At 35.0% G+C, this 13,573-nt stretch overlaps 1 protein-coding gene across 3 annotated transcripts in view; it reads right to left on the reverse strand.

Annotated features, from left to right (window-relative positions):
• LOC106879884 (protein CUSTOS-like) overlaps positions 1-13,573 on the reverse strand; it is a 53,793-nt gene that overhangs the window by 27,928 nt on the left and 12,292 nt on the right. Inside the window, exon 1 of one of the 3 annotated variants that reach the window (XM_014929619.2) lies at positions 12,200-12,349. The exons of the other annotated variants lie outside the window; for them this stretch is intronic. Within the exon in view, the coding sequence (XP_014785105.1) occupies positions 12,200-12,221 (22 nt within the window). The 5' untranslated portion in view covers positions 12,222-12,349. Of the gene's footprint in view, positions 1-12,199; positions 12,350-13,573 lie in introns of those variants that run through there. 3 annotated transcript variants of the gene reach the window in all.

Consider the following 13,573-nt stretch of genomic DNA (forward strand, 5'->3'; position numbering starts at 1 on the left):
TATATATATATATATATATATATATATATATATATATATATATATAGGCAAATAAATTTACATAAAGCATAAAAAGTACAGAATATTAAGGAGAGAATGCATAGTCTTTTTAACTCAACAACTGTTTCTGGCAGCTTGGAATTACATAATAATCGTAATGTTCATAATATTAGCAGATGGAATGTGCAAAAAGTCATGGATATGCAACCAGGAAATAGTTGCACAGCGATATAACCATAAAACCGGCTTCCTTCATCAGGAGAAAAATTTGTTAAAAGCAGTTCACATAGTAATGCAAGAGATTTAAGGGTTGAGGGGGGGGATGAAGGAAAAACAGTAAAAAGTAGGGAGGAGGAGGATGTAAGCAGCTTAGGTAGTGGGAATAGAGATGTAAAGGAAGAACAAGAAGAAACACAGAGTGGGGAGGGGACTGATGGTAGACAAAATGAGCTGGAAGGAGGAGGGGAGGGGTAAGTTAAGGTCAGTATGGAGAAAAGAGGCACTACTAGTGATTGGGTATGTCACTAAGCAGACATACAGACTAACCTGGACATAAACAATAAATCAAGAAGTTGCTACATTGTAGATCAACCTGTTGGAAGTAGCAACCAAAATCCCCTCAAGACACAAAGTAACATCAATATAGACACAAAGTAACACAAATTACACACATTAACTAATGCACATCTCACACACATACAGAGTGTACTTTGCTTGAAAACAAAGTGGCAGAGACAGATGAAGGCATGGAATGGTCAGTTGCTCAAACTGCTAGAAATAGCAGCCAAAATTCCTCCAAATCACTTACACTACAGTGTTAAAAAAAAGGACATTATTACACACTGTAGTCCATGATATACAAAAATGTAGTGTATGGATAAGGATAGGTGCATAAAGAAGTACCGAGCTCTAATTGTAGAGGGAGCCTGTGAAGGCAGTAGACCCAGGAAGACGTGGAATGAAGTAATGAGAAACAATCTTCGGACGCTGGCCTTCACTGAAGAAAAGACAAGAGGCTGGGAGTTATGGTGATTTACTGTACTTGAGAAGATGCATCAAGCTAAGTAAAATTGCTGTCATCCATATATATAAGCTTGTCCTTTGCAGGTGCTGATGCCATATAAAATGCACTCGTGCTCATGCTGCGTAAGTACACCCATGACAGTGGTACATAAAAAGCACCAAGCACACTCTGCAAAGTGGTTGGCATTAGGAAGGGCAACCAGCTGTAGAAACCATGCCACAACAGATAATGATGATGATGATAATAATGATGATGATAATGATGATGATGATAATGATGATCACAACTGCAATGCCTTTTATCATAGAAGTGTCTAAGTAGAGCTAACCTGGGCCTAAATGACTATAATTAAGAGAGCATTGATGTAATAACCAATGACTAAGTTTCACTGGCCATTCCAAATCACACATCCAACATTCTTAAAAGAAGGAAACAACAGAAAATGTAGTTCTTAATATGAAAAAGGTGGCATGAAATGAACACCTGTACGTATCTTAAAATAATTTTGTTAAGAAAATCCCCATAAGAGATAAAAGCAGTATTTATACTGAGAGGTAATGTTTATTGCTACCTAAACATGAATGTTCTTTAAGAATGAATGATATTGCTATTTTAACCCCAGGAGAATGCCAGAACATTCTCTCACCGTTTGCAATACACATCGAGTGTAAAGTACACTGAATAACCAACTAGAGGAGGCGTCCTCCTGGGATTAAAATATCAGTATTGTCTATTCTTATAGAACACCCACATTTAGATGGCGATAAACATTACTTCTTAAAATAAATTTGCTTTCCAGCAGTACAGTGTATGTGTGAGAGAGTGAAACCATCATCATTATCATTAAACGTCCTCCTTCCATACTGGCATGGGTTGGACGGGTTGATAGGATCTAGCCAGGCGGGAGCCTATGCCATGCTTCTGAGTGTGTTTTGGCATGTTTTTTTTTACGGCTGGATGCCCTTTCTAACACCAACCATTCCGTAGAGTGGGCTGAGTAGGAAAAAGAAATTATAAGACAACAGAATCTATAAAGCTAATTGCAAACGGAGAGACGTGGGAATGGTAGGGAGAACTGGTGGAAGTTGATCGAAAGAATATTTGTGAAAGTGGAACATGAGACCGGCGTTGGAAAAAGTGTTCATTGCAATAGAAAGTAGCACAAAATCTAATGTCAATAGGCTACATAGGCAAAACGTAATATCCACGTTAAATACGATATCTTTAAAATAGCGTGTTAGCACTTATATAAAATTATTGTAATTTACGTAGCAAAGAGAGAAAGAGAAAGAAGTGAAGAGAAAAGAGATAGAAAACATGTACCCATGCGTATGACTCTTACATGAGTGCCATAAACGGGTAAATATTCGATTGAAATGTAAACGTCAGAAGAGAGAGAGAGAGAGAGAGAGAGAGAGAGAGTATGTGTGTGTGTGTGTGTGTGTGTGTGTAAAATTTAAAAAAGCGTGGGAATGAGTGACAGAAATACGTGCGAGTATTCAAAAAGTAGAGACAAAGTGGAAGGCAGATAAAAAGAGGAGAGAAGGGAAATGAAAAATGTGTAAGGGACAGGAAGAGAGTTGAAGGTCTCTGAACAAAGACAGAGTGGGAGCGAGTAGGAGTGTCAGACATGCCAGCATGAATATTGACGAGGTACGAAGTGATTATAAGAGAAAGAAGGGAAGAAGAGAAAGAGGTATGGTGATAGTGTTAATGAGAGAAGGGGAAAGGAGTGAAAACTGACATGTATTAGAGAAGTAGAGAAAATAAGGGTGAAATATGCGAAGGAATAAATAGAAAGAATGAAAATGAAAAGAGAGGACTACAATGTTAAAGAAAAAGAGAAAAGTGATAAATGGCGGAAGGTGGGGAAGAGGACTGAAAAAACATATTTGATAGATTCAAAAGATTGGAAGAATGAAATTGAAGAACTAGAAAGATGGAAACAGAAGAAGAAAGAGATCGTCTGATAAAGAATTGGGCAACAGTGGAAGAAAGTAACAGAATAAAAGAGAGAGAGGTAAACAGAAAGAGGTGGTATGATAACGAAGAAAACAGAGAGAGAAGGGGTAGCATGGTGGAAGTAATATGATATAGAAGAGAGAGACAGAGAGGGGATGATGAATGAAAGAAGACAAAAGTAGAACTGGAGAGAGAGAGCAAGACTAGAAATGAACAAATACGCCAACTGTTCTAAAATAAATATAGAAAAAATGTTTGTAAAATGTATAACAATTAAGATTGCTACAAAGGAAAAATGGGCTAATAATTGTAGAAAGTCCTTCCTGTGTTCATTTCATAAATATCTTATCTAATCGCATCCTCACACACTGTTGTTATAATTTATCATTCCTATTCCTCTTTATCGATTGAAATTGTTTATTCACCTGACTAAGAGAATATTCATCCAGCCGTACAGCTACAATCTGAGAGAGAGAGAGACAGAGACAGAACAAATGAAAGTTATGAGCGAGCAAGGAAGAACACCACAGAAAATGAGGAATCAACGAGAGCTTGAACTCGGTCGTTTGGCGTGTTAGAAATAGTAACCAAATCTCTCTTAAGTTACAGCCAACTGTTGTTGTTGGCACTCCGTCGCTTACGACGTCGAGGGTTCCAGTTGATCCGATCAACGGAACAGCCTGCTCGTGAAATTAACGTGCAAGTGGCTGAGCACTCCACAGACACGTTGTACCCTTAACGTAGTTCTCGGGGATATTTAGCGTGACAGTATGACAAGGCTGACCCTTTGAATTACAGGTACAACAGAAAGAGTGAGAGAAAGTTGTGGTGAAAGAGTACAGCAGGGTTCGCCACCATCCCCTGCCGGAGCCTCGTGGAGCTTTTAGGTGTTTTCGCTCAATAAACACTCAACGCACGGTCTGGGAATCGAAACTGCGGTCCTATGACCGCGAGTCCGCTGCCCTAACTGGGCCATTGCGCCTCCACACAGCCAACTGTGACATTGGATAATATAGGCCTAGGTATATTGTCTTACAAAATAAAAGACAGAATGGTTACGGCTAGAGTGCTTTTGACTATCATAGGATTATTTGATCTTGCTAGACCTGAAGTTAAATAAGTTAACGTGGCTTCATATCAAAAGTGAGATATATTTAACGCGATATTTTAAAGGTGAAAAATACAGTAACATAGCGGTTCGGCAAAATATACTGACAGAATAAGTACTGGAGTCGATTTGTATGATTAAAGCCTTTATGACGGTACCCCAGCGTGGTCATAGTCCAATTACTGACAACATAAGATAAACGGTAACGGATTAAAGTATTAGGTCAAGTTAAGAACCGATTATCTATTGAGATAATCGTGTAGTTATTTTAAATCTTGAAAAGGACATGAACGTTAATACTCTGGGCAATATAGCGGAATACTCATTAATGAATATTTTCTCTAGTATTTGTTTCTTATATGTGGACAAGGTTTAGGATAATGGAATGGTTTTGCCAAAGAATTGGCGGCATAAAGTGAAACGGCTTCAATCAGAGTTGAAATTAGGTCACCAAAAGATTCTAGAATAATAAATTACTGAGACAGATCTTACTATTACTACTACAAGTAAAATCTGTATATCAGACCGTGCTAAAATGCAGTTGGCATTTGGACAGAAATGGAGTGATACAAAATATGTGATTATTGGGTGAAGCGATACGGAAAGAGAGAAGGAAAGACAAATACAGATGAAGACAAAAAGAATGAATGGAATGAACAGACTGATTTTAGCAAAGAGAAAGAAAACGAAAATAAACACAGTAAATAACGAGGTACCGTTAAATGATGTACGTGTCTATGTATGTAAAGTGTGAATAAAAAGAAAATATTTAATACTAACAGTAAAATATATTTTATTGAAAGCTGAAACTTTACATATGCTTAATCGTAGTATCTAGTTTCCGATCTTGGGACGATAATTGTTCTCCCTCCTTCCTCGCATACATACAAGAGGAATAAAGACATACAGCGACAAGAGAGGTGATTTAGCCTCAGTTCAACCCTGAACGAACATATAAGATCAAAAGCGGTTCAGCCATGACCATCTCGTGATTTTTTCAAGGCATAATGTATGTAAGACTACATTATCAAATGTGTTCTTTGTGTAAAATGGCAGGGCGGGATTTGAGGGAGAGCTGACTGTTATTTCTAGCAAGTCGAGCGAGTTCGTAAAGGCTTCCTCGTTGGTTCATATGAAGTAGTGTGTAGCCCAAGTTGAAAGAAACTAATGGCTAAATGATAAAAAAAAAAAAATTGGTATGATCTGATATTTACAGAAAACAGGAGTCTAAAAGTAAAAATCTTTTGTTTCTCACTGCTTAAAAATCAAAGAAGACAATTGTACATTTGTTAACACATGCGTACCTATTGTATTTAAAGACGGCTCTGTGGGTAGGCGTGAGGTATTAGCAAATAATATTTTTATTCCCAAGCACTGGCTCTTGTTCGCAGTTGCTATGCCAACATTCTTTTCCTTTCATGTCCGTCTGGTTGGCGAGGTCAACCTAACGTTGTAGCATATGCAAGTTTAATCTATATTTGTTAACCTACTTTCCTAGCTGACAGCTTTCGGCCATATTGAAAAGTTCTCTCTACTTCGTGTCATTGTTAGGCTTTAGTAACTAATAGATATTATCTTGCTTTAGCTCACTCTTTACAGCTGCGTAACTGATCGGGAAGACATTAGAAATCCAGGTCAATTTAGCTTGTGAAAAGTAATACTCCGTTTCTTGCAGACCAGAGTTTGCGAAAATCAATCCTTTACATAAAAAATAGAATAGCTTCTCTCAACAGCCTTTTTTTTTTCATGTTGGAAAAAAAATCTAAAAAAAAAACGAAACAATAAAGGCGTTATTTTTTATTTAAACAATTTTTTTGTATTATATATAAGAAACTGGAGTTTCGAGGAGATAGCATAATGGAAGGTTGTGGTGTTTATGCCTACCCTAAGGTTATTAGCAATTGAAAATGATTCCAATTAAAAATGAAAATGAGTCCCTGACTAAATTTACTGAGTAATTATAGTGGCGACATGGCTCAATCAGGATTAAATTACCATTTTGCGTTATGAAAATAAGCTATTTTAAAGACTTTTGCCAAATAAAAGGATAAAACTATATATATATATATATATATATACACATATATAAAGGATGTATTATAACACTATTCCACATATACAAAAACAGCCATACCAATAATCCAACATACCTCCATCATCAGCAGCCCTTTGGATATTGAATGTTTATATATATTATGTGTTTCTTGCTGTAGTTTAATTTTAAAGTTAGTTTCGACACCTGGGCAGCACTAAAAGAAGTGTTGTTTCGGAACAAACATATCAAGGAAAAAAACACACAACTTCCAAACACATTTACCCTATGTACAAACAGTATTCAATCTAAATATAGGCAGGATTAAATATAAACTTTGAAATTAAACAAGAAACACATAAAAAAAAAAAATATATATATATATATATATAAACATCTGAGTTTTGATCTTGATAAAACTGAAGAGTATCAGTTAAGAAGAGTTCTCAGTAATGACCATGCTGAATAATTTTGATAGGACAGCACATTCTGCCTTAAGTTGTTCATTTTGAATATGCACGTGATAGAGAGAGGGGGGGAGGTGTTTTTAAAGGATAATTTTACATAGTGTAAGAGAAATAAATGCTTAAAATATCTCAAGAAAGCTCTGATTTCTTAATATGTGAGCAACAAATATCTCTTGGATAAGAACCCCATATTACCAGTCTGGTAACTATTCCTGATGAGGGAAATTAAGGCACATAAAATGAAAAATTTTACTTCAATGTTCATCAATGTGCTTGCAGTGAATTTAAACAAAAGACTTCTGGGCTGAAATCCACATCACCTCGGTCTACTACACATTTTGTTAACACCAACATAGTGTAATAGTTATTGTACACTGAGGCAGAATAGTTCTTACAGAGCAGCTACAGATGTATAGAATAAAGCAAGTTCTGAGAAATATGGGATGGGAGGGGATTATTACCACTAACAATGATGACCAAAGCACAATCACTTTTGCAGGTAATGCAAAGATTTGTTAGATCACAAAATATCTTTGACCACATACAAAATAAACTCAAGTCATTTTGCTAATTGTCCTAAACCTCAAACACACTGAGTACTGACTCAAGGACATGCTGTTTCTTCTCTGCATCTTCGATCACTACTTCTGCTCTTCTGAACTCACAAGCTGCATTATGGTAATGATGAAACACACCATCTAATAAAACTAGACCTGACAAATAAATTAAGTGAACAGCTATAATTTCTACCATGAAATGTCTTGTTGGACATCTGGCTGTTTAATATTGTCAAGTATAGATATGTAAATATTACAAATCACTCATTTACTTTGTTCAGTTATAAATGTAGCAAATCTAAATTAGGGGGACTTTTATTAACATTTAACTATACATTACTACAGATTTATTAATGTTTATTTCTTTTAGCAATAAATTCATATACAAGTGCAATCAAGCCAATTTTGAACTTTCTTTTCAACCAATTAGATGTTGGTAAACACAAAATGGCTAACCCAACTGAACTATAGCAAAACAAAAGCAATCACAGGATTATTAAAAAAAGTTTGAGTACACAAACTTGTATGGTATAATTTTTTTAAAGTTAAACACATATATTTCATAAAACCAAAAGAGGCTAAAAATAAGAAAGATATTACTCAACCATGGCAATATTTGAGCCCAGAAATAGAAGTTGGTGAACAGCTTATAATTTCTAAATTTACCTATTGTATTAAGTTTTATATAAAGATTGTAGGTTAGTAACTTATATTTAGCTTTCTGAAGTTGTGGTGTGTATGTTGTTATAACAGCTTTTGACTTACAACATGTGGTGCAACGGTCGAAGATTAATATTAAGATTTGTTTGCTACATTAGCAAGGTAAGCAACTAACATGAATGATCCTTAATTTGCAATTGTGATTCATCCTAGTCAATTGCAGAAGCTTCTTCATTATATCTACTTATACTTAGGCCTTCAGGATTAATTTCTAATTTATAATTCCACCGGGTAATTAGTGAGATTAACTTCTTAAGTGAGAGATAAAACTCAAAAAGGAAGAGTGAAAGAAGAAAATGATTTTAAACATACTGAAAATAAGATAAAACAAGCAAATAGTATTAATTGATAAGAATAAGTCTAATTAATGACTTTCTCGTAAAAGATCAAGTAATCTGATATGGGACATAGTAAAGGAATTTGTTTAATTATGAACTTCTAATTCAAAAAGCACCAGCAGTAGATGACTGATAACAGATAAAGAACTAAGGAGTTTGTTTCCTGTCACCAGTACTGTGCTTTATACATTGTCAAGGCCTGAAACTATAAAAAGCCCAATTCATTTTATAAGCAGGTATTCGGACATTGTAGGGTAGAATGCAAATAACATGCTTTGTTGGCTAATTGCATATATACATATATTCGTGATAGTCTTCTTTTAGTTTCTATGTACCAAATACACTCACAAGGCTTTGCTTGGCCAGGGACTATAGTGGAAGATATCTGCCCAAGGTACTGCACAGTGGGATTGAACCCAAGATCACATGATTGGGAAGCAAGCTTCTTACTACAGAGGCATGTCTGTGCATATTCTGCATCTATATCTTGTCAATTTTCACCAAATCTTTCTTCTTCTTTAGGCAAATGATTTTTAAAGCTTGAGACTGATAGAGTAACACTTGTTCTGATCTACAGAACAGAAAAGTAGAAAATGATGATAGAAAATCATGTAAGGCAAAATATCTAAGAAATTATTTTTTAAAAATTGCCAATTGGACTCAAGACCTACAGAAGATTGTTTTCTATCCTTAGACAGAGGTTATTATTTATTTGAATCAATCTTATATGAACTCATCTCTTCAACATAATATAGAGCAATGGTTGGCATTAGGAAGATTATCTCTTAAAAACATTCAAATATTACAGACATGGCTAAATATGGAGAATCATCTGAATATGGAGAAAACAGAGAGAGAGAGAGAGGGAGAGAGAGAGCTCATTGTACAACAGTGATCCCCCAAATTTTGGCATCACAGACCAGTTTCATGCAAGACAATTTTACCATGCATGAACTGGGGGATCATGTGTATAACAAATAATTTTTATTATTACATATATATTGTAAAAACATCCTGCAGATTGTGATAGTTGATAAAATAAAAAAATTTATTCTGTGTGGTCCAGTATCAAAGGATTCCATGACCGGGTGGTTAGGGACCTCATGCTCTACAGAATATTGGCTACACAAGCCAATGAAAGAACCTGTATGTCAGTTATTCCCAAATGTGAAGCATATACCCTACTGGTGGTCTGTGGGATTCAATTTTTTTCTTTTTAGTGGGATATGGAATTGTGAAAATCTTTTTTTCACAGCAAACATACTACATCTATAGCACTATTCTAATGCCTTAGAGTGGATATTTCTCTAAAGAAAGTATATAATTTGAAGTATTAAAAATAAAGTTGTTTTTTTCCAACCACCAGTGGGGTATATATTTTTCGGGAAAGTTATAGTGGAGCCTGAGAAAAATAGGTTGGGAAACACTACTCTATATAGTTGCTTGATCATTCCGAAATCTGGGTAAGACATTAACCTGCATTCAGTGGTGAGACTCCAGCTTGGGAGTTTCTCAATTTTGGAGAAGTTTGGAGTTACATTTTAGTGCTACTGCTCTCAGGCCCTCTGTATCTAGGGGGTGGTAGTATGTGTCACAGGGCCCTGTTATAGTTCAAATAGCTGTTCCTATGACTAATGGATACAAAACTCAGAGGAAAGCTGGGCCTCTGAGGTATGAGTTAATTAGGGCCAAGAGTGTGAGGACATGCTTTGATGTCATGTAAACTTATTCCTCTGCCTAAGGATTAAAAAAGTTCTGTGCCTCAAAGGTAAGTTGGGAGAGCAAGAAACTAGTAGAATAAGCTGTAAATAAACTGGCAGAAAGCACTGCAGTAAATTTCTCAAGAAAAGCCATGAACCTTCACAGAATCTTTTCTGTTTGGCTGCCACTTTTCAATTTTTGTTACAATTGATTTCATATTTGGTGTAATGGTGTAGTTTTGTAAAGTCATGAAATTCATTTTCGTCATAAATCAATAAATAATGAGTTAATAGCTTTTGAAGTTTGCAAATTTTGGGTAATTTTAGCCAATTGAAAATCACAGACAAGCCGGTACCTGTTTCCATAGTAATAAACCAAACTGTTACCAAGCTGCTTACCACGTTTAAAATTTTTTTTTTTTTATCGCTTATTAAATGCTTAAAACACATGCGGTATGAGGTGATCATTAGATGTGTTAAAAATAACAACTAAATAGGCGGCCTTAAATCACGTACGATTTTTTTTGTTGTTTTCATAATCATATGAATTCCCGTGTGTAGAATACAAATTTGCAAAAATTTTCTGAAAATTCCAAAAAATTAGCAAACTGTAAATCCCTGTAACTTCAAGATTTAGCTTGGAAAATTACATCAATACACCAAATTTCAAAATTTTCACTCAACTTTAAAATTTCCACAGGTGCAGCCAAACAAAAGACCCCCATCACATTTTGGCATTAAGGTCGACAAGCTTTTTGCAGTATAACACATGAAGAAAGAAAGAAAGAGAGAGAGAGAGAAAGAGTTTTTTTTAACGTTTATTTTGTTATGGATAAAGTGAGTTAGCAAATATCGATTTGGTGGATCTTGTAGTATCTACTATTGATTCCTGAACGAATTGATTACGATAAATTGTGAGTATCGCCGAAAAAAAAAAATTAAGGGTGGTTTTTTTTTAAGGGAGGGGGGACGGGTGGAAGTCTTGCCTTAGTTTGATTTGACTCTATTCAGCAATCTCTGTAAATTTACGCACTAAGTTGAATATTTTTGTTTTTACACTTCACTAATAAATCATTCATATATTCCTTTCCTTTCATAATTATTGATCTTTCATTAAGAAAAAAATCATTCGCGCTTTTTATAATACATCATTCGGATATTCATTTTCATTTTATGTTAAATCATCTTTCATAAACAATCACACGGAGTTTTCATCTTAAATCAATCATTTGGACACTCGGATTATATCGTTATACACATAAATCAGGTAACCTTCATACATTCATTTAATGCCTATTTCTTACGAAATTTCTCTACTTCAATTAGTTTTTGTTTGTGAATATAAACCGAAGGAATACTAGTATATGTCTAACAACACCTAGAAATGTGGAATGGTCACGGACGGAGTAGGTTTGACTAATGGATAAATAACAACATAACAGGGTTCGATGTGGCTGTATTTTTACTTCTGCCTTAGCGAAGTAAGGTGGAGATACTGTTTTCAGTCGTGTTTGTCTATTTGTCCGTGGACAAGATATCTCAAGAACCGCTGGATGGATTCGGATGAAACTTTCAGGGATATTTGACCTCTTGACTGACACGAACTGATTAGATTTTGGGATCGATCCATTACCGGACAAGGATTCAGGATTATTTTTCCTGTTTTTTTTTTAACTTAATTTTTGAGAGCCGTCGGGTTCATCTTTAGTATTCCCGTTTGTGAAAGCAGTCGAGTTTATTTAAACTATTCTCATTTTAAAAATCATCTCTGGCTAATCGTTGCCTTGGCGGAGGTTTGCGCTCTCTGAGTGTTCTTGTTTATATTTGTTCTGTAAATTGCGGACTGCAAACATAATGTCCCTGACAACCAGATGAATAAAATACTTATATTACACGTAAAAAGTAAATGAGAAACACGAAATTAAGTTAAGAGAAAACTGACAAAAAACAACAAACTATTACTAAAATGAAATAAACCAGCGAAGTAGAGTAAGAGAAAGTAAGGGAGGTTGAGATTCACTTTTGAAAGTTGACTTCATTTTTGCTAAGACTTTCGTTATACTTGTATATCTGTCCAATGAACCAAATGGAGTAGAAATTAAGAGTTCACATAGTAACTGAATGGCGTGTGAAACAGAAGTGACAAAGGAATGTTATATGGAAATCATAGCTGAGTAATTAACTCACTATTTTTTCATACTCTTGTGTGAGCTCGTCTTTTTTACTTGAGCTATTTATTTTAGGTAACATGGCAACCAGAGTTAAACTTTAATTAAAATCTAAATCCTTACCTAAATTCAATACTTGCGTCATATCTGTCTCTGAGTTTTATTCCCCGGCGAAGGTAAAGAATACGCCCACTATCCGTTTTCGGCGTTTAGGGTTAGGCCGAAAACGGGTGGTGTGCGTATTCATGTATTGATGTATTAAAATTACAACGCCTTGTAGGGTGATTATAATAATGAAGTTGGCACAAACCCCTGATCTGGTGGAAATGAGAATAATTAAATCGAGCCTTGAATTATGGAAGCAATTACATTTCACATGGCATTTGCGTGCAATTCTACCGATTCTGCACAGAATAATGATGATGTCTAACATCGGCACAAGACATAAATCAGAGGAAAGGCGTAGTTTGTTTAATCTGCTTCAATACTTGACTGGTACTTTGTTCTTGTTAAACCAGGTCAAACTTGATCGAACTGACTTTATTATGATTAATTGATAAAAAGGTCTAAGCCCACAGTTTACCGAGTTGGTGCAGTTTAGTACTTCTTGCATAGACCCTATCACTCTACTTAATACTCTAATAATATTTGGTTTTTATAATAAAATAATTAAGGCTATGTCCGTCACTTAGGAAATGAATTTCCATTGAGATGAACCAAATACGCCATCTTGCATAAATTTCTCCAATCATTTCATTCCACGTGTTAATAGTGCTACTCAAAGTGGTGGTCCGCGAGCCATTAGCTGCTGGTACGCGACGAGTTTCCAGAAAAGAAAGATTATAAAAAGCTCATGTAATATTGTATTATTTGTTTACAAAATAAATATAAGATAAAAAAAATTTGTCAACTTTTATTATATTCTTTATATTGTTTCCGATATAAATTAATGTTACTAAGAAATATTACCGGTCCCTGGCACATTGGAGAAAAAAAATCTGCCGCCCCGCACGCCACATTAGATAGTTTAAGAAGCATTGCGTTAAGCTACATGACACAAATACCCGTCCTACTACATTCAGTAATAATTAATGAATTTTTGATTAAATATTGAAATTTTTTATCTTTTCACTTTCCTCGGCAGATCAAGAAATTAATTTTTTGTAACTAAACACTTTCAAACTTCGGACACTGGTAGAATGTGTCATATAAAACATCTTTTACTCTTAGCGTTATTGAGAAAAGTTTCTATTTACGAAGTTATTTTGTGTTAAAGTTGTCGTATTTCGGTAATTTCAACCAATCAATGACATGTATTCAGCTGAATAAAATTACTGCTGTTGCTTGTCAAGAACAACTTCCAACGGTGTATATTTCGTTTGTCACTGTTATTTATGACATATTTCATCTCAGTTACGTTCGTGATACCATCATAATCGTTCGTGCATTTCTACTGCTTTTTAGGTTGTTGTTTTTTTCCTGTTTTTCAGCTACTAT

The sequence above is a fragment of the Octopus bimaculoides genome, chromosome 1, assembly GCF_001194135.2.
Source record: "Octopus bimaculoides isolate UCB-OBI-ISO-001 chromosome 1, ASM119413v2, whole genome shotgun sequence".
Classification (NCBI taxonomy): domain Eukaryota; kingdom Metazoa; phylum Mollusca; class Cephalopoda; order Octopoda; family Octopodidae; genus Octopus; species Octopus bimaculoides.